Source organism: Schistocerca gregaria, chromosome 9 (assembly GCF_023897955.1).
Source record: "Schistocerca gregaria isolate iqSchGreg1 chromosome 9, iqSchGreg1.2, whole genome shotgun sequence".
Taxonomy (NCBI): Eukaryota; Metazoa; Arthropoda; class Insecta; order Orthoptera; family Acrididae; genus Schistocerca; species Schistocerca gregaria.
In genome coordinates, this window is record NC_064928.1 from 26,007,202 (window position 1) to 26,031,960 (window position 24,759).

At 40.6% G+C, this 24,759-nt stretch overlaps 1 protein-coding gene across 1 annotated transcript in view; it reads left to right on the forward strand.

Moving 5' to 3' along the window:
* Positions 1–24,759, forward strand: part of LOC126292032 (nascent polypeptide-associated complex subunit alpha, muscle-specific form-like) — a 397,943-nt gene that overhangs the window by 348,538 nt on the left and 24,646 nt on the right. Inside the window, exon 19 of the mRNA XM_049985825.1 lies at positions 1,429–1,503. Within this exon, the coding sequence (XP_049841782.1) occupies positions 1,429–1,503 (75 nt within the window). The remainder of the gene's footprint in view (positions 1–1,428; positions 1,504–24,759) is intronic.

Sequence of the window (24,759 nt, forward strand, 5' to 3'; positions counted from 1 at the left end):
ATGCTGTCTGTAGTAGTTTACTTGCACTCCTATAGCTTTATTCATTATTAAACCTACTCCTGCATCACCCCTATTTGAGTTTGTATTTATAACCCTGTATTCACCTGACCAGAAGTCTTGTTCCTCCTGCCACGGAAAGTCACTAATTTCCACTATATCTAACATTAACCAATCCATTTCCCTTTTTAAATTTTCAACCTACCTGCCCGATTAAGGGATCTGACATTCCACGCTCTGTAGAACACCAGTTTTCTTTTTCCTGATAACAATGTCCTCTTGAGTAGTCCCAGCCCGGAGATCCAAATGGGGGACTATTTTACCTCCGGAATATTTTATCCAAGAGGACACCTATTTGACCATACAATATAGCTGGATGGTCTCAGGAAAATTACAGCTGTAGTTTCATCTTGCTGTCAGCCGTTCACAGTACCAGCAGAGCAAGGCCATTTTGGTTAGTGTTACAAGGCCAGGTCAGTAAATCATCCAGACTGTTGCCCCTGTAACTACTGAAAAGGCTGCTGCCCCTCTTCAGGAGCCACATGTTTGTCTGGCCTCTCAACAGATACCCCTCCATTGTGGTTGCACCTACGGTACGGCCATCTGTTTCGCTGAGGCACGCAAGCCTCCCTACCAATGGCAAGGTCCATGGTTCATGGGGACCAATGACAATGCAGAGACTAAAGAGATAAGTTATGAATATGAAATACCTGTATGTATCAGGTTGTACAGTAGTTTTTCGTGCCATGTTCTCAAATACAGTACAATAAAAGCCTCAGTTTTAATGGTGATTGATTGACAATGATGATGAAGTCCCATACTCCATAAAAGAGCATAGGGGACAATGAGGGAGACCCACACAGCCGTACTAGGCGAGGTCCTAGTGGAGGTGGTTTGCCATTGCATTCCTCCAACCACATTTGGGACAAATGACGATGATGAAGACGACGTGATAACACCCGGTCATCTCGAGGCAGGTGAAAATCCCTGACCCTGCCGGGAATCGAACACTGGGCCCCGTGCTCGGGAAGCGAAAACACTACCGCGAGACCACGAGCTGCGGACGGTGATCGATTATGCAGAAAAAAAAAATCGCTTTAGAGCATACCTTTAAAATATACATAATAAAATTTGGGTTTTCCATATTGTTAATGTTATATTTCAAAGTTTTCTGTTACCTTCTGGAGAGCCCTCATACTTCTTGGCACTCACAGTTTACATAGTTGCACGGTTAAGTTAGTTCCCACTGTGGCCAAATATAGTATTTGATTTCTCACATAATATTAACTTACTTTATCTCAACTTTATTCTTTTAAATTATGCTTTCACCAAGATTAAGAAAAGTATTGTGATACTCTCACTTCCTTTCTGAGTCAGAGTAGTGAGTGTAGGTCTGTGCATTCCTTACAGCTCACGTGGTTTCCTCTCCAGCAGGTGCAGAGCCAGGACTCACTGTCGTGGGGAGAAGTGCGGCCGCACTGTGATGCCCCCTCCTCTGCTGACACGGTGAGTCTGGCAGCCGCTGCTTTCTCTCCATCTGAGGATAGATCTTCGTTCATTGAACTATCACTTTCACCTTGGATGAGCAAAACTGAAATTTTACATATAGTGAGCTTCTGAAACAAGTCTTGTATAGCTAACCGAACTATGAAGTAGGCCAAGTGAAGGTCGGATTGGACCGAATTGGAAAAAATGCACCCATCTACGGGAAGAGTATCGGAAGTGATAAAATGTTGTACGAGTGTGGAGAGGAGTGTGTTTGGAAGAGATTGATCCAGTTACATGTAAACTACTGTAAGTGCAAAAAAGTGTTATAGATCAGGACAATCATAAAAAAGTCAGCAGGCTACCACATTTTAGATGAGAAAGAATACTACACTACTGGCCATTAAAATTGCTACACCACGAGGATGACGTGCTACAGACATGAAATTTAACCGACAGGAAGAATATTCTGTGATATACATATGATAAGCTTTTCAGAGCATTCACACAAAGTTGGCGCCGGTGGCGACACCTACAATGTGCTGACATGAGGAAAGTTTCCAAACGATTACTCATACATAAACAGCAGTTGACCGGCATTGCCTGGTGAAACGTTGTCGTGATGCCTCGTGTAAGGAGGAGAAATGCGTACCATCACGTTTCCGACTTCGATAAAGGTCGGATTGTAGCCTATCGCGATTGCGGTTTATCGTGTCGCGACATTGCTGCTCGCGTTGGTTGAGATCCAATGTCTTTGCTCGGATTGGTCAAGATCCAATGACAGTTAGTAGAATATGAAATCGGTGGGTTCAGGAGGGTAATACGGAACACCGTGCTGGATCCCAACGGCCTCGTATCACTAGCATTCGAGATGACAGGCATCTTATCCGCACGACTGTAATGGATCGTGCAGCCACGTCTCAATCCCTGAGTCAACAGATGGAGACATTTTCAAGACAACAACCATCTGCACGAACAGTTCAATGACATTTGCAGCAGCGTGGACTATCAACTCAGAGACCACGGCTGTGGTTACCCTTGATGCTGCATCACAGGCAGGAGTGCCTGTGATGGTGTACTCGATGACGAACCTGGGTGTTAGAATGACAAAACATCATTTTTTCGGATGAATCCAGGTCCTGTTTACAGCATCATGATGGTCGCATCCGTGTTTGGCGACATCGCGGTGAACGCACATTGGAAGCGTGTATTCGTCATCGCCGCACTTGTGTATCAGCCGGCGTGACGGTGTGGGGTGCCATTGGTTACATACCTAGGTCACCTCTTGTGCACATTGACGGCACTTTGAACAGTGGACATTACATTTGTGATGTGTTACGACCCGTGGCTCTACCCTTCATTCTATCCCTGTGAAACCCTACATTTCAGCAGGATAATGCATGACTGCATGTTGCAGGCCCTGTATGGGCCTTTCTGGATACAGAAAATGTTCGACAGCTGCCCTGGCCACCACATTCTCCAGATATCTCACCAATTAAAGATGTTTGTTCAATGGTGGCAGAGCAACTGGTTCGTCACAATAAGCCAGTCACTACTCTTGATGAGCTGTGGTATCGTGTTGAAGCTGCATGGGCAGCTGCACCTGCACACGCCATCCAAGCTCTGTTTGACTCAATGCCCAGGCATATCAAGGCCGTTATTATGGCCAGAAGTGCTTGTTCTGGGTACTGATTTCTCAGGATCTGTGAACCCAAATTGCGTGAAAATGTAATCACATGTCAGTTCTAGTATAATATATTTGTCCAATGAATACCCTTTTCTTATCTGCATTTCTTCTTGGTGTAACAATTTTAATGTCCAGTAGTGTATAATTGTAAATCTTGTACCATGTCATAGTGAGAGGTAGTAATTATGATAGCAGAACCATTCAGATTACTACACTAAAATAGGATGAATCAGTGGCTTGTTTCATTTGGGTATCAGTACAGATTTTGTGGAAACTGTGTCAAACAGTTCCTCAAAATCTGTAAATCCCAGAAAAACTGTTAATTCATATTCATTGTTCTGCTTCATAACTTGGACATTTTTAATGACTTGCAAAGTTTCCCTTTTGCTGTTTCACTTAATTTTTAATTTGCTGTGAGTTCCATTAATCCCAGTAACATAAGAGTTGCTAGGATATGGAAAATGACTTAGTATTTTTTTACTACTTACAAGCAAGAATTTTTCGTAAAATTTTCTATAATGGATACAGTAGCGTTGCAGTGTTTCCCTTTCTCTCTCTCTCTCTCTCTCTCTCTCTCTCTCTCTCTCTCTCTCTCTCTCTCTCTCTCTCTTTGTGTGTGTGTGTGTGTGTGTGTGTGTGTGTGTGTGTGTGTGTGTGTGTGTTTGTGTTTGTGTTTGTGTGTGTGTCAACTTGACTGTAACACCATGAGTAGGTTAAACAGTGTGTCAGATCTGTCAGTGTGACATGGTCTGAGTTAGCTTTGACTATTCTTCTTCCAATACAGCCATGTTTCTGTTTTGTTATAGTGGTGTGGCTAATCTGTACCACAGCTGGGCATGATCTTATTCCTCTTGACTTTGTCTCCAGGTAGGATGATGCTGTAAGAGTGCATCTCACTACTTCCAGCTACTGAATACTTAACACATCTTCAAAAATAATCTTCTGTATTGTTTCAGCTATGTATGTGAGTTGTGAAGACAGATCAAAATATCAGTAACTCATAAATTCAAATACATCAATCAATATATCTGACAACATTGCACTTGGGTTAAGATCTAAGACTTAAAATCTTCATTTGTCTTGCATGTGTACATTGTAGAAAATCTGATTTCTCTGAAGTGTTCATGACACCTTCAAGGGGCGTCACCAAGCCATAAATGTCCACATTCAGCAAGTGCTACCACGCTCACCATACTTTGCCTTGCCCCTGCAATGTTACATCACTGCATATGCACCATGTGCACAGATCACAGATCAGGGCAAACACAGTGTATTTTTCCCACTACATAACATGTTTATAAGAGACATAACCATCTTTTGGCAACATGAGTATTCTCAGTGGAACATTACTCATTCTCACAAATAATGCATGTTACACTACAGAGTACAATGTGGTAGGTAGGTTCATGGTATTACTCAAATCAATTAATGTCAGATTAGGTTCTGGTTGTGGCCTTTCATCACAAGTTTGGTTTGATGCAAATCTCCATGCTACTCTGTCCTGTGAAAGCCTCTTCACTCCTGCATAACTAATGCAACATACATCCATGTGAAGTTCTTTATTACATTCAAGCCTTTGTATGTCTTTATAAATTTTTACTTCCCTCTCCCACTGCCAAAAAATTTTTTGATTCCTTGATTCTCAGGATGTAATCTATTATTCAATCCCTTCTTTTACTCACGTTGTGCCATAAATTTCTTGTCACCCCGGATTCAAGTTGTGCCATAAATTTCTTGTCTTCTCCTCATTTGTTATTTGATCTTCAGCATTCTTCTGTAGCACCAAGTTTCAAAAGCTTCTGTCCTCTTCTCGTCTCAATTACCTATCATACATGTTTCTCTTTGTTACAAAGTTATGCTCTAAATACCTTCAGAAAAAAACTGCGAGCACTTAAATTTTGTATTATATGTAAACAGATTTTGCATTTTCAGAAATGCTGTTCTTGTTATTACCAATCTGCAATTTATGTCTTTCCTACTTTGGGCATCATCAGTTTCTTTCCTGCCCAAAAAAGCCAAACTCACCTTCCACTTGTAGTGTCTTATTTCCTGATAAATAATTCTCTCCACACTGCCTGATTTAATTTGACTGCACTCCATTAGCTATGTTTTACTTTTATGATTTTCATCTTTCAACCTCTTTTCAAGACACTACCCATTGCATTCAACTGCACCTCCAAGTCCTTAGACACCTCTGACAAAATTACGGTGTCATTGGCAACCTTGGAGTTTTTATTTCTTCTCCCTCAACTTTAATTATCTCCTTGCTTTCTCTCACAGCTTGTTCAATTCACAGATTGACTAACTTAAGAACGGGCTACAACCCTGTCTCATTCCCTTCTCAACTATGCCTTACCTTTCATGTGCTTTGACTCTTATAACTGCAGTCTGATTTCTGTACAAGTTGTAAATCACCTTTTTAACCCATTATTTTATCTCCATTACATCTCTCAAAGCTACCCATTCATCACCTGTGACATTCCTTTCCCCTGTTTCAGCCCAGTGTTGCTGAAAGCTCTCTTTAAAACTTTGTACAACTTCTGTTTTCCTCGATTTATCCATGCCATATCTCCTTAACTTCGTACCTTTTTGCAGCTTCTTCAGTTCTGGTCTGAATTTCAAACCAATAAATTGTGGTCAGAATCCACATCTTCCCCTAGAAATGCCTCACAGTTTAAAATCTCATTTCAGAATTTCTTGCATACCATTAAATAATATGTCTGAAACCTATCAGTATCCCCAGGTCTTTTCCATTGTTCCAAACTTCTTTTGTGATTCATAACCCTTTGTACTCTGTAATGCAGACACATGGCATCTCCATGCACTCTTATTTAAATCACTGTCACCCCGGCAGTCAGCACGCCACAGAGAATTGTGCGAATCTCTTGGTGGAAACATTGAGGCCACTGACCAATGGTCAAGGTATTCATTAAAATAGAAAATGTGCCTTTGCCCAAACATATTTACATAACCATTACAATACAAATCTTTTCACTGTATGATATTTTGTGAAACTCTTCAGGGTGGACTGCTCCCTTCATCATTTCTCTCGAATTATTTACAAATGAATCACTGCCACCATCAAAACCATTGCCATCAAGATCATAGTCACTCTTGTTTACACTTAGACATTTCTCTAAAAGCTCTACTATCTCTTCAAATCTGCGCGGGATTAGTCAAGCGGTCTACGGTGCTGCAGTCGCGGACTGTGCGGCTGGTCCCGGCGGAGGTTCGAATCCTCCCTCGGGCATAGGTGTGTGTGTTTGTCCTTAGGATAATTTAGGTTAAGTAGTGTGTAAGCTTAGGGACTGATAACTTTAGCAGTTAAGTCCCATAGGATTTCACACACATTTGAACATTTTTGGAACATCTCTTCCTCAGAAAGGATGGTGCGTGAAGAAATACACATGTCATGCCCACTATCTTGAATGTAACAGTTACAGCCTTTTTATCAACACACATGCTACAGTGCGTGTTTGCAGCTTATGGATGCTCAGTGCTGGAATTATCAGCAGTCACACCTGCTACAGTTTGATACTGAGTTAACAAAGGCTTTCCTAGATGGCGGTAATATGCAGCATTCGTGCCTAGTATAGTCTGATTCGAGAGTGGAGTATGTGAGAGCTACAAAAAATTGTGTCGAATAAGGCTCAACATTGCAGTGAAAACCAAAATTTTCAATGTCGAGTGCTACTCACTGTTGGGAGTGAAGAGGGTTAAACCTAGTGTTATCAATCATTACATTGCACTCTATGCAAAATTCTAGCTGGTGGCTTCCTCTCTCATTCCTCCCCCTCTCATGCTCTCCTACTATTTTTCCCTTTTTTCCTTTTCCTGTGTTCAATTCCACTCTCACAATACAAATGAATTTTCATTTCCTTTAACTGTCTGAATAATTTCCTTTATCTCATCATACATTTAAAAAAAATTTTTAATCTGCAGAGCTAATTGACATACAAACTTGTACTATTGTGGGGGGCTTCATGTCTGTCTTGGCTATGATAATGCATTCACAATGCTGTTCATAGTAGCTTATCAGATTCCTATTTTCTTGTGCATTATTAAGCCTACTCCTGCATTATCCCTCTTTGAATTGTGTTGATAACCCTGTACTAACATAACCAGTAGTCCTGTTCACTCTGCCACAATGCTTCACTAATCCCATAGTATTTAACTTCAGTTCCATTTCCCTTTTTAGATTCTGTAATCTACCTACCAGATTAAAGGATCTAACATTCCTCACTCTGATCTTTAGAGTGCCAGTCTTGTTTTTTCTGATTACATCATCCTTCTGAGTAGTTCCTACCTGGAGATCCAAATGGGGAACCGTTTTACCTCCATGATATTTTACACAAGAGGTTGCCATCATCACTATGCCACACAGCAGAGCTACATGCCCTCAGGGTGAAAAAAGCAATGACTTTAGTTTCCCCTTGCTTCCAGCCATTTGCAATCCCAATACAGGCAAGCCCATGTTGGCTAATGTTACAAGGCGAAATCAACCAATCAACCAGACTGTTGCTTTCGCAACTACTGAAAAGGCTGTTGCCTCTCTTTAGGAAGCACACATTAGTCTGATCTCTCCACAGATACACCTTTGTTGTGGTTGCACCTGCTGCATGGCTATCTCATTCATGGAGGCACATATGCCACCCCACTTCAGCAAGGCCCATGGTTCATGACGGGGCAGACACCGTAACACATAAAAATAAATAAAGTACATAAATATGACAAGTTCCTGCACAAGGGTAAAGTTTGCGTTATTATTATGTAAGTTCTGGTGTGACCTCATGTTGTGGCTATGATATTCACATCTTGTTTTGAAAAGAGAGTACTTTTTATTGATGACACATACGAGGGAGAAGATACAGTAAGATGTCATTGTAAAAATCTGTAGTTTCCAACAGGTTCCTGGAAGAGTGTCTCATATTGAATGCCACTCTTAATGCATATAACTCTTTTCTGAGTTCCAATTTTTTTTTGCCATGGACTGATTATGACCAAAAGGTGATGCTGTTAGACAACAGTGCATGGAAATATCCCATTAAAGCAGCTCTGGGGGCATTTTTATGTGTAGATGATGCAATTATGCACAAGAAATATTCTGCAGAATGACATCTTTTTGCCAGATCTAGGATATGTTAGGACCAATGCAATTTGTTATCTATTTGGATGCCTAAGGACTTTGCAGAGTCCACTTGCTGTATTCCTTTTTTTTTCATTAAATTTTATATTTATGTCCTCGTGTTCTTCCTGTGTCACACCAAAATGATACATAATGAGTGCTCTATTTTTGACACTCCGGGAGAATCCATTACAGCTAAATCATTTGAGGATATTATTAAATCTGCTGTTTGTTGATGTTTCATAGCTGCTTCACCACTAAGAAAGACATATCATCTGCAGGGGGGATGAACTTGCTCACTGTGATGGTACAGAGTGGGAGGTCATTTATAATACAAGAAACAGGAAGGGCTCCAGCACTGAATGCTGTATCCTTGTGGCACTCCAGTGTTGACTGTGTTCCTCTTAAAACTCTGTTTGGTCCAGAATAATTTCTCAGCTGATACAGCCAAAATCCTCAGAAACTTCACGTAGTATTCTGATTGATGCCAGTCTACTGTTACAATACTGGTGAAGGTGCAACAAGTATTGTCTGTTTATAGCCTGTGCCAGAAACGAAATTGGCATTGACTGAGAATGTAATGGCTGTTCAAGTGATAAATGGTTCATCTGAAAACCTCATTGAAAAGTGGTTTTACACAAGCATATTTTAATCTTAGTGGGACAGTATGTTGTGCAGGGATTCATTAAATACATAAGATGGGGCTGCACTAGTACACCCACATTCAGAAAAAAAAAAAACAGAACACCTTGATGTCCAGAGATGGGATATTTGTGTTCACTGGACATGGTTATTAATATGTTCAGCAGAAATGATTAGCATTTGAACCCTGTCAGCCCTTGGGTTCAAGGTCAACATCGATATTGCAGTGCAACACCACCAACAGCAAATTTGCCTGTGCTGTTATTGTCACTACAGACTGAAGGTAACGGATCAGTGTGACTTGAGCAGATGTGCAGGATGCCTCGTAGATGTATGCATTAGATCAATGAGTTTAAAAGATGGTGCATTATTGGCTTGAGAGAATGTGATGCATCCATCTGGGAAATTGCTGCTTGTGTGGGACAAAGTGTTTCAGCAGGATGGCTCATAGATGTATGCATTAGATCAGTGAGTTTGAAAGATGGTGCATTATTGGCATGAGAGAATGTGGTGCATCCATCCGGAAAAATGCTGCTTTTGTGGGACAAAGTGTTTCAGCAGTGTAACGGGTATATGCAGAATGGTTCACTAAAGGCTGTAGAACCTGATAACATGGGTCAGGAGTCACCACCCAGGCCACCCCCCAGAAAGTCTGACACCTCATCCGAATGGCATTTTAGGACAGATCTGTGTCCTCCTCAGCTTTGATGCAGCAGTGTAACACATTGTACACTATCAGGGGTGACAGTCTGTCACTATTTATCATGACATGGGTTATGTACATGTCATCCACTTCTCCACCTACCTTTGACAAATGTGCAGAAACACACTAGACGGCAATGGTGTATGGAACGATGCGTCACTGGGGAGAGGAATGGCATCAGATAGTGTTTTCAGACGAATCCAGGGTCTGTTTTTTTTAAATGATGACTGTCTTTCGTTTGGACACAGACAGGGGAAACAGCATCACATTGACTGCATTTGCACAAGGCATACAGTGCCAACTCGAGATCTTACAGTGTGGGGTGCTATTGGGTACAGAGACAAATCACAGTTGGTGTATATCTAGGGTGCTGTGACCAGTGTGATGTAAGTGAATAACATTCTGCAATCCATAGCCATACCATTTTTGCACAATATTCCAGGTGCAATTTTTCAGCAAGACAGTGCATGACCACTTATTGCTGCACGAACACATGCCTTCTTGGTGTCACAGAAGGCCAACCCTTTGTCCTGGCCCGCCAAATAACTGGACTTGTTGCCTATCAAAAAAGTGTGGAGTTGTGTGACGCAGTGCCAACCACCACAGACGAACGTTTGAACCAGGTGAATGCAGTGTGGATTGCTATGCCACAGGACACCATTTGCACCTTATACACACTGATGCCATCGTGCATGGAACAAGCTGTCAGTGTCCGTGGTGGATCCTGTGCCTACTTAGCAACAGGACACATGGTGAACTGTGGTGACTGAAATGCTTATCATTTCTGCAGATCATACTTATGTACATGTCCTGTGAATATGACAGGCCTGCCTGTAGTAATTCAAGGTGTTCTTTTCTCTTAACAATTTTCATCTCTTTGACTGTCTTCTTGATCTCACTAAAAGTGATGGGAGTTGTGTGCATCTGATGGACTTTGGTGCTGCTAGATTTGTGCAAAGAGCTACTGCAGTACTCACTGAGTCTTTATGGCCAGTTTTCTCAGTAACTGTTAAAAATATATATTGAAGATATTAGCAACTTACTCCGTGTTTTTTTATTATATTTCCACCCTGATTTATTTCTGAATCAGACATGCATTCTACTTTTTTTCCCAGACTTCCTTTTTATAACTTGACATATAGTTTTTTTTCTTTTTTGCTAGAGTCATCAATTTCAGATGTGATGTACATAATTTTGAATTTTTGATGGGATGATCATATATCTTTAGTATTTCCCATACACTTACCTTTGTTCTATAGGAAATTCTGATCCTCTCAGTAATCCAGGGTTTCCTTTTAATAGTGTGAGGACTGTTTCTTATGATTTCTTTTCTTTAGACATGCAGCTTCAAACACTGACTCAAACTCATTAGAGAACAGGTTAAATTTCTCATAAATATCCATTGTCATGTATATAGGACTCCAGGTGATCTACTACAAGTCAACATTGAAGGTTTCTGGGGTGTCATTGTTCACTGACATGGAAGATTTAAATGAATCTTTAGCTTTATCAGACAGCTGATGCATTTTCTGTAAGCAGCTGGCTGTCACAAACTCACAGTCCAGTGAGGATTTGATTTGCAATCTTACAGATTCTCCAGCCTCTGTCAATGAATATATATTGGCAATTGGGCTCTCACAGCTACTTTTTACAGTAGTAGGAAAGTTAACTACTGTAGTTAGGTTAAGTGATTCCCTCACATGCTCCAGCTCTAGCTAATATTTTCGGTCAAGAAATTTGTATTAAAATCACCTGTGATAGTTAAATCCTATGTTTTCAAAAATACTTGGTTCAAATGTTGTTGCATCTGATTAAGAATGCACAGTTTTCCCTTCAGGAGTCTATAAACTGGCAGCAGTATGACTGACGTAATTTTATTTCCACAGAATGCAAAGAGTTTCAACATAAATTCTGCAGTAACTTGCTGCTTATGTGTGTCTATTAATTTGAGACATTTCACTTCCACTCATTACATGGAGTTCTGTGAGATATAATTCTTAGATTCTGTGAAATCTGGGTCAAGGTTAAAAGCTCCACTTTGCTTCTGTTGATAGAATACATACAGATTTTGTTATTGGCGTTTCCTGTTGCTTGTACTTTGCTAGCTAATCCCTAAATAACCTGAACTGTTTTCAACTCCTTTAGTAGGTTCACTGTTGCAGCAACTGTTTAACAGGTTTTTACTTCTTACATTTGCTCCACTTAAACACTGACCAAAGCCTGTACTTTACTATTTTTGTGATAATACCATAAAAAATCATCACTCAAAATATTTGCTCTTCTTATCATAGTTCAAGACATTTCGAAAGGCTATCACACTTTGTACCAGGTACACTATCCACCCTTGTTATTTGGATTGTCATCTGTGAACTCTCTGCAGCTGGTGATCTCAGGGTTAGCAGCATCACTGTCCCTAGATTGTGGTGTACTGATTCCCAGCCAGGCCCGAGATCTTCTTCACTCAGGAGCTGGGTTGTTCTATTGTCCAAATCATTTCATTTCATCTTCGTCACAAGCATGCACAAGTCACAAAGTGGGATCAACTAGAAAGTCTTGCACCAAATGACTGAGCAATCCCACATGGGACCTCCCACCTAATAATGCCATACAATTATTTTTCCCCCTTCAGTGAAATGGTTACATTGGAGGTGTTCCTTTGCTCTAACAAAATCTCACATTTGGCATGGAGCTGTGTAGCTTCACTGATATCAGATTTTACTCTTGATTCTCCAGGTAACACACACTTCTTGTCCATAAGAGATATGATGTACATAGCATCACACTGCTCATTTGAGATCTTATTTATTACTTAACTTTGTTATTGTAATGTTTTCTCCTAGTGTGTTTAGGTGAAAACTGTGCATAGTATGGGATGTTTTTCTCTGAAATTGATTGCTACATTTTCAACCAGCCTGCATATATTTCATATCTCCATAATTGCACTTCGTACTTCTTTTTTCATATGGGACCATTCTGTCAAGTCATGAAAATGTGGTGCAGAAGAGATGAATCCATTTGTTCTTTCCAGCTCATTCTTCTTCTAAGTAAGATTACAAGATCCCGCCCCAAAATCCTTTCATTACACCAGGAAGGGAAAGGTATTTGTTACGTAATGGTGAGATCTTATCTCAACTCACTGACGTAGCTGTATTGAATTTTGTGCCTGACTTTATTATGCAAGTCTAAATGGTTTTACTCTGAAATTCAATGACCATTCTTTCCTCTTGGCTGTATGCATACAGTTCAGATGCATACAGTTCAGCTGTACTTTTATTAACTGTATAGCCACCTTGTTCTTTGGCTCATTGAATTCTAATTTTTCTTATGCTGTTTGCGTTAACATTAATGATTCTGCTTTACAGAGAGAACTGTGACAGGTTTATAGGTTATTAGGTCTTGTCTCTCTCCTTTCTTGTGAAGGAAAATAACTTTGGTGTTCTAGTTTTTGGTACTTGTCTTGCTCCACAGATATTCTGTAAACATATTCTATTTATGAGAACTTGACTTAAGTTTTAAGTGGAGAAACTCTGACATCTAATTGATTATTAGGAAGCCTTTTGTTCCAATCAAATGTACTTTTCTGACACAGACAACTGATTTGATTCAAGCACTAGAGCAACCAGTCATTTACATGTGCGTTATTCATTTGTTTTGAAATTCCACCATGTGCAGATGCGTTTCCTTTCTCAGTGGCATCGAGGATTTCATCTCACATTACTTACACAACGTCTTATTCTTCATCTCCTGGGATTCATAAATGTGGAACTTGTTTTTAGATTTTGTGGTCTTTGCCTTAAGACTGGTTTGATGATGATCTCCATGCTGATATGTTCAGTGCAAATCTCTTCATCTCTGTGTAAGTACCACAAACTTGTCACATTATTTGACCTACCTGTCATGGTGTAAAACTTTGGTATCTGTGCAGTTTCACTTAATCTCCATCTTAAATTGCTGTTGTAAGATCTATTCTTAAAGTGAATTGCTAGAAGCTTCTTTTAAAATTTCAAAATTGGAAGTTCAATTAGTGAAGTTCACCTTTCTTTAATTACATCCTTGAGATCCTACTGGTGATGACCAAGTCTGTATGTAGTATGTATGTACACTCCTGGAAATGGAAAAAAGAACACATTGACACCGGTGTGTCAGACCCACCATACTTGCTCCGGACACTGCGAGAGGGCTGTACAAGCAATGATCACATGCACGGCACAGCGGACACACCAGGAACCGCGGTGTTGGCCGTCGAATGGCGCTAGCTGCGCAGCATTTGTGCACCGCCTCCGTCAGTGTCAGCCAGTTTTCCGTGGCACACGGAGCTCCATCGCAGTCTTTAACACTGGTAGCATGCCGCGACAGTGTGGAAGTGAACCGTATGTGAAGTTGACGGACTTTGAGCAAGTGCGTATAGTGGGCATGCGGGAGGCCGGGTGGACGTACTGCCGAATTGCTCAACACATGGGGCGTGAGGTCTCCACAGTACATCGATGTTGTCGCCAGTGGTCGGCGGAAGGTGCACATTCCCGTCGACCTGGGACTGGACCGCAGCAATGCACGAATGCACGCCAAGACCGTAGGATCCTACGCAGTGCCGTAGGGGACCGCACCGCCACTTCCCAGCAAATTAGGGACACTGTTGCTCCTGGAGTATCGGCGAGGACCATTCGCAACCGTCTCCAAGAAGCTGGGCTACGGTCCCGCACACCGTTAGGCCGTCTTCCGCTCACGCCCCAACGTCGTGCAGCCCGCCTCCAGTGGTGTCGCGACAGGCGTGAATGGAGGGACGAATGGAGACGTGTCGTCTTCAGCGATGAGAGTCGCTTCTGCCTTGGTGCTAATGATGGTCGTATGCGTGTTTGGCGCCGTGCAGGTGAGCGCCACAATCAGGACTGCATACGACCGAGGCATACAGGGCCAACACCCAGCATCATGGTGTGGGGAGCGATCTCCTACACTGGCCGTACACCTCTGATGATCATTGAGGGGACACTGAATAGTGCACGGTAGATCCAAACCGTCATTGAACCCATCGTTCTACCATTCCTAGACCGGCAAGGAAACTTGCTGTTCCAACAGGACAATGCACGTCCGCATGTATCCCGTGCCACCCAACGTGCTCTAGAAGGTGTAAGTCAACTACCCTGGCCAGCAAGATCTCCGGATCTGTCCCCCATTGCGCATGTTTGGGGCTGGATGAAGCGTCGTCTCATGCGGTCTGCAAGTCCAGCACAAACGCTGGTCCAACTGAGGCGCCAGGTGGAAATGGCATGGCAAGCCGTTCCAGAGGACTACATCCAGCATCTCTACGATCGTCTCCATGGGAGAATAGCAGCCTGCATTGCTGCGAAAGGTGGATATACACTGTACTAGTGCCGACATTGTGCATGCTCTGTTGCCTGTGTCTATGTGCCTGTGGTTCTGTCAGTGTGATCATGTGATGTATCTGACCCCAGGAATGTGTCAATAAAGTTTCCCCTTCCTGGGACAATGAATTCACGGTGTTCTTATTTCAATTTCCAGGAGTGTAGTTAGTGGTAATGATCAGAAATTGCTTCACACAGTCAGCTAAGGGACTCATAGAAGTGTTACTGTAGCAATAAAACATTTTCAGCTGAACCAAAATACACAAATTTTTAATATACATTTCACATAACTATAAAATATATTTCTCAGTCTGAATTGAACAAACAGATCAGAAGTTGCTTCACAAGCAGTTAAGTAAAGAAGTCACAGAAGTGCTATTACAGTCACAAAAATGATTCAACTGAACAGAAACACACACATTTTAATGTATCAAACAATAGAAAACCCAGGATGGTATATGTCAGTATTATGAAAAGGTTAGTTGCTGCTCTCTGTATAGTGGAGATAGGCCAGCCCTGACCTCACAGCCAGAGACTGTGGCCGCGTATGTGTGTGTGTGTGTGTGTGTGTGTGTGTGTGTGTGTGTGTGTGTGTGTGTGCGTGCTTGCACTTTTTGTCTATTTCCGATGAGAGCCTTGTTGGCCAAAAGCTTACTTTCTGTCAGTTTCTTTGTTGTGCCTATCTGCAACTCAGCATATCTGCTGTATGACGAGTAACAACTACCCTTTTAATAATACTGTCATTTTTTGTATATTGCTCTTAATTATAAAATATGTTCTCTCAACCTGAATTAAATGAATGGAAAGCTAGTGCAAATGGGTCCTGAGGCTAGACTAAAATGCAAACTATAATAGCTAGACTGAAGCAATACTAAACAGAGACTGAGAGCAGACTGACTGAGGTTGCATGAGTGTTGACCTTACGAAGATGTGCTCCACAATATTATGCAATTTTGGTTCAATAATGATATTTTATAAATTCTCTGGTTTAGAATTTTTTTAATCATTTGCTGCCAATCGAGACTAATATCAAGTTTTGTTTGTGCAGCTGATGAAGTATGCAGTAATAATTTATACCTATTCAGTTGGAACCCCAGGTTTATGATGATGGGATCCATCTTGTATGATGAAATTCAGTTACTGATAATTAAGTAAATCTTAATTAGAGAGTCTTGCTGACCAATATGGGTGTCACTTTATTCATAAAAATCAAGTGATCAAAGTGCATCAACATATCCCGCAAATTTGCAGTAGTCAGGCTATAATTGGCACTGAAAGTTTGGAATATGTGGAATCTTTAATTAACGGTATCTTCTGAACTAATTAAGTTTCAGGTTACTACAAACACACAGCTGAAAAAAAAAAAGAGCACCGGTAAATATGTCGATTTTGATTTGATGACAGCATACAGTACGTGAGGGAAGTATTAATAGTTTACTGATAATGGTTTCAAAGTTGTCTGCCAGTAGATAGTATAGTGGCATAGCTACCATCGGTGCCTTCCATTTAACAGGGAACACTTACAGCCAGAAGGCTCAGTGTCATGCAAATTTGTGCAGCAAGCAGGTAACCGTGCCATGGAGATACACTCGTATGAGTTTGAAAGGGGTCAAATTGTGACCGTCTCTGGCAGCTTGGTGCAAGGTGCCAGAGATGATGGTCATGTGTACGTGAGGTTTGCTTTGTTATTTGAATGAATTTGTGTTTTTTTCCTTTTTTGAAGAATGTCGTGGCCAAAAGCTGTTCGGCAAGTGTCTTTTAGTTATTCCTGTGTGTAACTTAACATGCCAGTTTTACGATAAGTACAAATCGATCTTTTCCTTGTATTATTGGTATTTCGACCTGGAGTACCCATTAAAAAAAAGTTTATTTATTCCTTGTCAGCTGGAAACTATTAAGAACAACATCTTTGTAACTCATACTGTCACTTCAATCTCTAAGCTCATTAATTTTAATGTAAAAAATACCACTTACCTATTAATGTATTTGTATCAAGTTTATGATAACGTATTTTGTGAATTCCATATAAGATCAATATCTCACTTTTTTGCATTGGCTGGGGCTTAAATAATCCATTTTGGCAAGAAATTTGCACACTAACCTTTGGCTGTGCAGCCATCAGTCAGCAGTTTACGATTTTGTTACCGTAGGAACATCTGAGCAGCCACCAGCATCTGCCAGATGGGTAAATGCTACATTGCTACTTCATTACACTTTCCTTTGACATTGTGCTCACCAAACCTTCCGTAAATCCACTACTCTTGTTCCTACAGTGCTGTTTCTTAAGATGACTTCTACATGAAGTCAAAATAAAATATTTTTGCATATGGACTGTTATTTTAAACCAATTTCAGCATTTTAATTTTGCTCGGAAGCAAAATTAATGGTGAAGTAATGATTACGGCTTATCAGTGTACTACGATATGAAAATTTGGTGTGGTGTGCAAATAGATTTCCGTCGCCCTCCCGATTTCTGCAATATTCTTGTCAGATCCTATGCTTTTTCTGGATCCCTCTCCCTAGCCTATGGCTTGTACCCCTGTGTCCGTACCAGCTGCAAGACTTGCCTTATGAGCCCTCCTTCCGCCACCATCTATAACAGCCCTGTAACTGGCAAAACATATACTATCAAAGGGATAGCCACCTGTGAAATGACACATGTTGTATACCAGCTGTTATGTAAACACTGTTCAGCCTTCTACATCAAATTATCAAGTAGGATGAATGGTCATAGGCAGAGGGTGCATACTAGCAACCCACAATATCCTGTTGCAGAGCGTGCTCTACAACATGACATTTGTGGCATCAGCTCCTGTTTCATCACACGTGCCAACTGGATTCTTCCCCCAAGCACCAGTTTCTCAGAACTCCGCAGGTGGGAACTAACATTACAACATGTACTTGGTTCTTGCCACCCACTTGGCCTTAATTTACATTAATTTCTTCCATCTCAACATTTCTTCACTGTAACTACTCTTTGCTTCACTCCGTTTTAGTTTTCTGCACCTTTCATTGTCTTTCCCATCTATTTTCCACCTTCCCCCTCCCACCTCTGTTACATACAATGCACTTAGCTTTTCACTCTTATTAACTCGTGCATGACATTTAAGTAGTAATCTCTGACTGCATATTACCTTGTCTTCCACCTTATAAGCTCTCAGGCTTTCAAATCTCATCCGATGCAGTCCCCAACAATCAGTTTTTCCTTCTCAACTCATATGGTAAGTCTCCCCTGACCCGCGGCTCTGGGTGACTTTCTCGAAATCTACCCCTTTTCCTAGACTACTCCAGTCCTTTTCCTTCATCCCTTTTGCTTTCCCTTCAGCTCTTCTGCCTGACGTGCATATGCTACAAAAAAAATGAACATGAAGTCAATATCTTGGGAGTGGATAGGAAGTAAATGATTATGGAATGAAAGATTTGATACTGCAAGAAGAATTTCACAGAGCACTGAATGACTTATGTAAAAACTAGGCCCCTGGAGTAGGTGTCATCCCCTGTGAGTTATTGAGACTGTTTGGAGAACAGTTCATGACAAAACTATTCCACAAGGTAAAATATATGAGAGGCAAAATTCCTTCAAACTTGAAGAAGAATGTAGTAATTCCTGATCCAAAGATAGCAGCTGCTGACACATGTAAATATTACAGGACTATCAGTTTAATAAGTCATTGTAAAAAATACTGACACAAATGATTTACAAAAGAATGAAAATACTGGTAGAAGTTGACCTCAGGGTAGATTAGTTTTACTTCTGGAGAAATGTAGCAACATGCTATGCTGCAGTGACCCTCACCAGGTATATTGGAGGAAGGCAAATCTATATTTATAGCATTTGTATTTTTAATGATAAATTTTCATTCTGTTGATAGGAATACATGTTTGTAACAGAGATAAAATGTGGGGGTGGAAGGTAATCTACAATTTGCACAGAACCAGACTGCCGTTACAAGAGCTGAGGGTCACAATAGGAAATTAATAGTTGAGAAGGGAGACTGGCAGGAATGTAGCCACTTCTCCAATGTTATTCAATCTGTGCACTGAACAAGTTGTAAAGGAAACAAATTAAAAGTTTAGAAAAGGAATTAAAGATCAGGGAGAAGATATTAAAAAACTGAGGTTTCTGATGATACTGTAATACTGTGAGAGACAGTAAAGGGTATGGAAGGTCAATTGTACAGAAAGGACAGCATCTTGAAAAGAGGATATATTATGAACATGAACAAAAACAAAACAAGGGTAATGGAATATACTCAGATTAAATCAGGTGATGCTGAGGGAATTACATTAGGAAATGAAGAAGGGAATTACATCAGGAAATGAAGCACTGAAAATGATAGATGAGTTTAGCTGTTTTGGCAGCAAAGTAAGTAATAATGGTCACAGTACAGCAGATATAAAATGTGGACTGTAGGTGCCATGTTATCCAAAGCTATCTTTCCTCTCTCTCTCTCTCTCTCTCTCTCTCTCTCTCTCTTGCTCTCCCAATAGGTTGGCAACTTAGCAACATATTGCACAACATTATGAGACAGAAGGTACTCATTATTTGACATAAATGTTACATGAAGTCTTCTTTAGTATTGTGAGCACTGGGATCCAAGTTGGAGACTAGAAATCTTCTCTGTAGGAATCAGCATGGGTTTCGAAAAAGACGGTCGTGTGAAACACAGCTCGCGCTATTCGTCCATGAGACTCAGGGCCATAGACATGGGTTATCAGGTAGATGCTGTGTTTCTTGACTTCCGCAAGGCATTCAATACAGTTCCCCACAGTCGTTTAATGAACAAAGTAAGAGCATATGGACTATCAGACCAATTGTGTGATTGGATTGAAGAGTTCCTAGATAGCAGAATGCAGCATGTCATTCTCAATGGAGAGAAGTCTTCCGAAGTAAGAGTGATTTCAGGTGTGCAGCAGGGGGGTGTCATAGGACCGTTGCTATTAACAATATACATAAATGACCTTGTGGATGGCATCGGAAGTTCACTGAGGCTTTGTGCAGATGATGCTGTATGGATCGAGAGGTTGCAACAATGGAAAATTGTACTGAAATGCAGGAGGATCTGCAGCCAATTGACGCATGGTGTAGGGAATGGCAATTGAATCCCAATGTAGACAAGTGTAATGTGCTGCGAATATATAGAAAGATAGATCCTTTTTCATTTAGCTACAAAATAGCAGGTTAGCAACTGGAAGCAGTTAATTCCATTAATTATCTGAGAGTATGCATTAGATGTGATTTAAAATGGAATGATCATGTAAAGTTGATCGTCGGTAAAGCAGATGCCAGACTGAGATTCATTGGAAGAGTCCTAAGGAAATGCAATCAGAAAACAAAGGAAGTAGGTTACAGTACACTTGTTCGCCCACTGCTTGAATACTGCTCAGCAGTGTGGGATCCGTACCAGGTAGGGTTGATAGAAGAGATAGAGAAGATCGAACGGAGAGCAGCGCGCTTCGTTACAGGATCATTTAGTAATAGCGAAAGCGTTAAGGAGATGATAGATAAACTCCAGTGGAAGACTCTGCAGGAGAGACTCTCAGTAGCTCGGTATGGGACTTTGTTACAGTTTCGAGAACATACCTTCACCGAAGAGTCAAGCAGTATATTGGTCCCTCCTACTTATATCTTGCAAAGAGACCATGAGGATGAAATCAGAGAGATTAGAGCCCACATGATACATACTGACAATCCTTCTTTCCAAGAACAATACGAGACTGGAATAGAAGGGAGAACTGATAGAGGTACTCAGGGTACCCTCCGCCACACACCGTCTGGTGGCTTGCGGAGAATGGGTGTAGATGTAGATGTAGAGCAGTGGGTCATTTGGCCCAGGTACCTCTGTGGGCAAGTATTTGGATTTATGGCCATATGGAAGCGGTGGTGGATTAGGCGTCCACCAAGGGCGCAGGGAAAAAAGTAAATACATAAATTTATGGTTTAAGAATGAATAGGGAGAGGTATACAAGTCCTCTTACCTCTAGCTGTCCTACATACAAGAAGCTTTATTTTTGCGTCATGACCAGATAGCACATTATTGTCAGAGTGTCAATTGTATGGTGTCATTTTGTTGAAACATCAACATAAAGAAATGACCGTTGCTGAACAGATATCGATCATTGGCTTGGTCTATGCGGCATCAGGACACTGGAGTTAGAAGTGATAGCATGCCCTGCTTGTCACTAACATTCAGATGGAATTATTGCTTGACTTGTGCATAGTGCTGTTAGCTTATGTTTTTCACCGAGACAGAAACTTTAATATTTCATATATTTGTCCGGTTTTTACCAATTTATTTATAATTAGCAGCAACAGTGAATAATTGTTAGCACTTAGGATGTAAATAGAATCAGTGAAAGGAAGACCAGCTACCATATGTAAGTACCACTAACAAGGTGAAGGCCTCAGACATGGCCAACCGATTCGGCTCGGATTTAGTAGGTTGCTTGTGTATATCCTAAAACAATGGAGTGTAAGATATTTTGGCTCATCAACTCCCCCCCCCCCCCCTCCCATTTTTGTGATTATCTCTAAAAGTAATTAACTCAAAATTGGTGGGATCAATAGATAATTGTAAATAGAGCATTTTTTATCATCAGGGATGGGGTCCCCAAGTGCATACTTTTCCAGAAACTGACGAAAGAAAGTTTTACAACTGCTGCTTATGTACTCACATGGTAAGCATGTGAATTTCGAGGAAACAGTACGATAAAATTGTAGTTTTTTTGTGTCAGAATTCATAGGGATAGGAGGGTTAATAAGGTACACAACTCAACACGCAATAATAATTGTAATAAGATAGGCAAAATAATTTCCGAAATGAAATGAATTATAAAGAAATAAATTTTTAAACCTTGTCACATGAAAACAACTCTGAGTAAGAGTGCTGCAAGTTCCTCATGAGGGACCACAGGTAGCCAACCACCTGATGCTTGTTTACAGTGAGGCATGGGATAGAATGCATGCGGGGGGAGTTATGTTGTCCTGGTTGCCTGTTCATCTTATAATGGTTGTGAATCTCAAAGAGTGAGGATGTCCAGCACGAACCTTATAGAAATCGGTCGGATAGAGTTGTTTTCCATCATTAGGCTGTTGCAAACCCTGAGGATACATGTGATGATTGTTCATCGTTAATCTGCCAAATAAAATAAGTTTTGTGAAAGAACACAGTGACCTTCTGTAAGTAACGTATGACTTGTACTGCATGTAGTTCTTCGCAATTAGCTTTTCTGTTTATGCCGTATTAATTAGTTATTTTTTGTTGTGTCATATCTTTCAGTTGCATAATCTGAATAATAGAGGATGTACGTCCGTTGACCAGTGCCAGAATATACAGTTGGGAGCTTGCCACAGACGACGGCAAGCAAGAAGTTACCAAAGCTGAGTTTTGGTTTGTGAAACCGTTGCAAGACAGATGTACTATCAATGCACTGCCAGAAGCAGGCAGTTCTGCTTCTCGGCATTCCAGATTGATAGGAGCGGCTATCGTTGATATTTGGAGCTCATGAACGAAATGACTTTTGTTGATACTGAAGAACTATACCAGGAAGGCAAAGCAGAAGATGATTCAGTGGAAGATATCACAACTTGTGATTATGAATCAGAAAATGGACATAACACTTTGGAAATGTCAACGTTCAGGCTGTCTGTGCTTCATCTGTTCCCGATGAGTATTATGAACTGGTTACTAAATGATTTAACTATGGTGCTATTCCCCTTTAAGTAAAAGCAAAGGCAGTAGTGCTAACCAGGAATCATCAAAACTGGAATCTATAAACACTGCAAAAGAATGGAGCAACAACAGCACTGAAAAGGAAGAAGAACCTAAAACTTCTGGAAAATGATATCGTTATAGGAGGGACGAGATATGACAAACACCAGGTGATAAATAAGTGGACATGCCACTGATTTGTCAGATTTCGACTCTGTAACGAGAAGGTAACAATGAGAATACTCCAGGAGTGGGCTGCAGGTGCAGTGCTTCAATTTACGACCAATAAGGATTTTATGTTTGCTGCATCATTATCTTGGGCAAGGAATTTCAAATTGGAATATAAAATTCATGAAATATGTCTCCCACAAGGAGGTAAAAAATATAGAACATATACAGAGAGTGGCAGCTCTTTTCAGCACACAAATGGCGTCACTTGTGACAGGTTTTAATCATGATTATGTGATCAACACCAATCAAACAGGATGCGAGTATCGGGTGAACATTCAACGTATGTTATCGCATAAGACAGAAAAATGAGCCACATGGTGCAATATGCCATCACAGCCCCTGCAAAAGCATTGCCTAAGGTTTTTCTGTGTTTACAAGAAACGAATGTTAATGTTTACATTACTTGCTCCAAATCCTGGAAATTGACAAATTTGATTTACAGAACACTTCTTGAGAATGTTTCAAAACAAGGCATTGCTCATAACAAGTTTTGTCTAATACTGGATTCCTGGGGTGGACAAACTCATACTCTAATGTACTACACCATATGTATAGATGGTGAGGGTCAACTGATGTGCACGCTAAAAGTAATACCCCCAAACTGCACACCTGTGTGCCAGCCGTGTGATGTTTATTTTTATCTCCAGGTTAAAACTTTATTTCGAGGCTTCAGAATTGCAGTGTGCTTCTGGGAACCCAGCGGGAATTGCACAACTGCACAGATGCAATAACTATTCACAGCATAATTCATAACCAACTTTCAGCATTGATTTTCCAGGCAAGTATGCATTAATACCCGAAAAAGACATAGTTTTAAATGTAAACCAAGTTTGTTCGGAAGGAACAGTGTAGCTGTCAAAAGGTTGCATTCATTAGATGTTCTTGGTGCCATGAGTATATTTGTTTCGAATGTTTATATGGAAAATTCCATCCATCTAGTTGTTCAAAGAAAAGTGAGGACATGTAACAGTGACTGGAAGTGCCATTGTAAAGTGAACAGGAGTAACATTTTAGTTGCTTACTATCCCAAGAGGTTTGAGAAATTTATTTGCCTATCTTTGTATCATTCCTTATTGATTTACTGACTTTATTAACCCTCCTATATCTATCAATTGAGATACAGATACGAAAAAGTACAAACGAGAAGAATAACATCTGCTAGATTTCCTTGAGATTCGAACCCGGGTTCTCCTCTTCCCAGCCAGTTACCTGAGCTGTTTTGTTTCCTTTTTTTAGTTTTGTTCAGTATTGTTCATTGTATGTATTTGATCTTAGTGGATATTACATGACATCCGTTGAAGTACGTTGTTGATTCCTTCACTCAGTTCTTCTTTATTACAGAGACCAGCCAGCTCGCTGACCAAATATGCTGGGCCACCATGCAGGCAACTGCTATGCTATCAGCTTTTCAATGAAAACCATTTACCAAGTGGATAAATAAATGGCAGTCATAATAAGCTACTTTCCTTGATTTCTGGAAAAGTATTTATTTATGGACCCCACATCTCATGACGAAAAATGCTCTATTACAATTATATATTGATCCCGTCAATTTTGAGTCAATTGCTCATCATAACCTTTATGGATGATTTTCTCAAAAGCGGGAGGATGTTGAGCCAAAATATCTTAGATTCCTTTGTTTTAGGTTGTACAAAAGCAACCTGCAAAATTTGAGCCAAATCAGTTGGCCGTGTCTGAGGTCTTCTCCTTGTAAGTCATGTCACTTTGGAGGCAATGTTTGTTCATGAAGAAAACCCTGTTCTGCTGTGCACCTGTATGCTCACTGTATATTCATACTTTATGGTTCAATTCTGAAG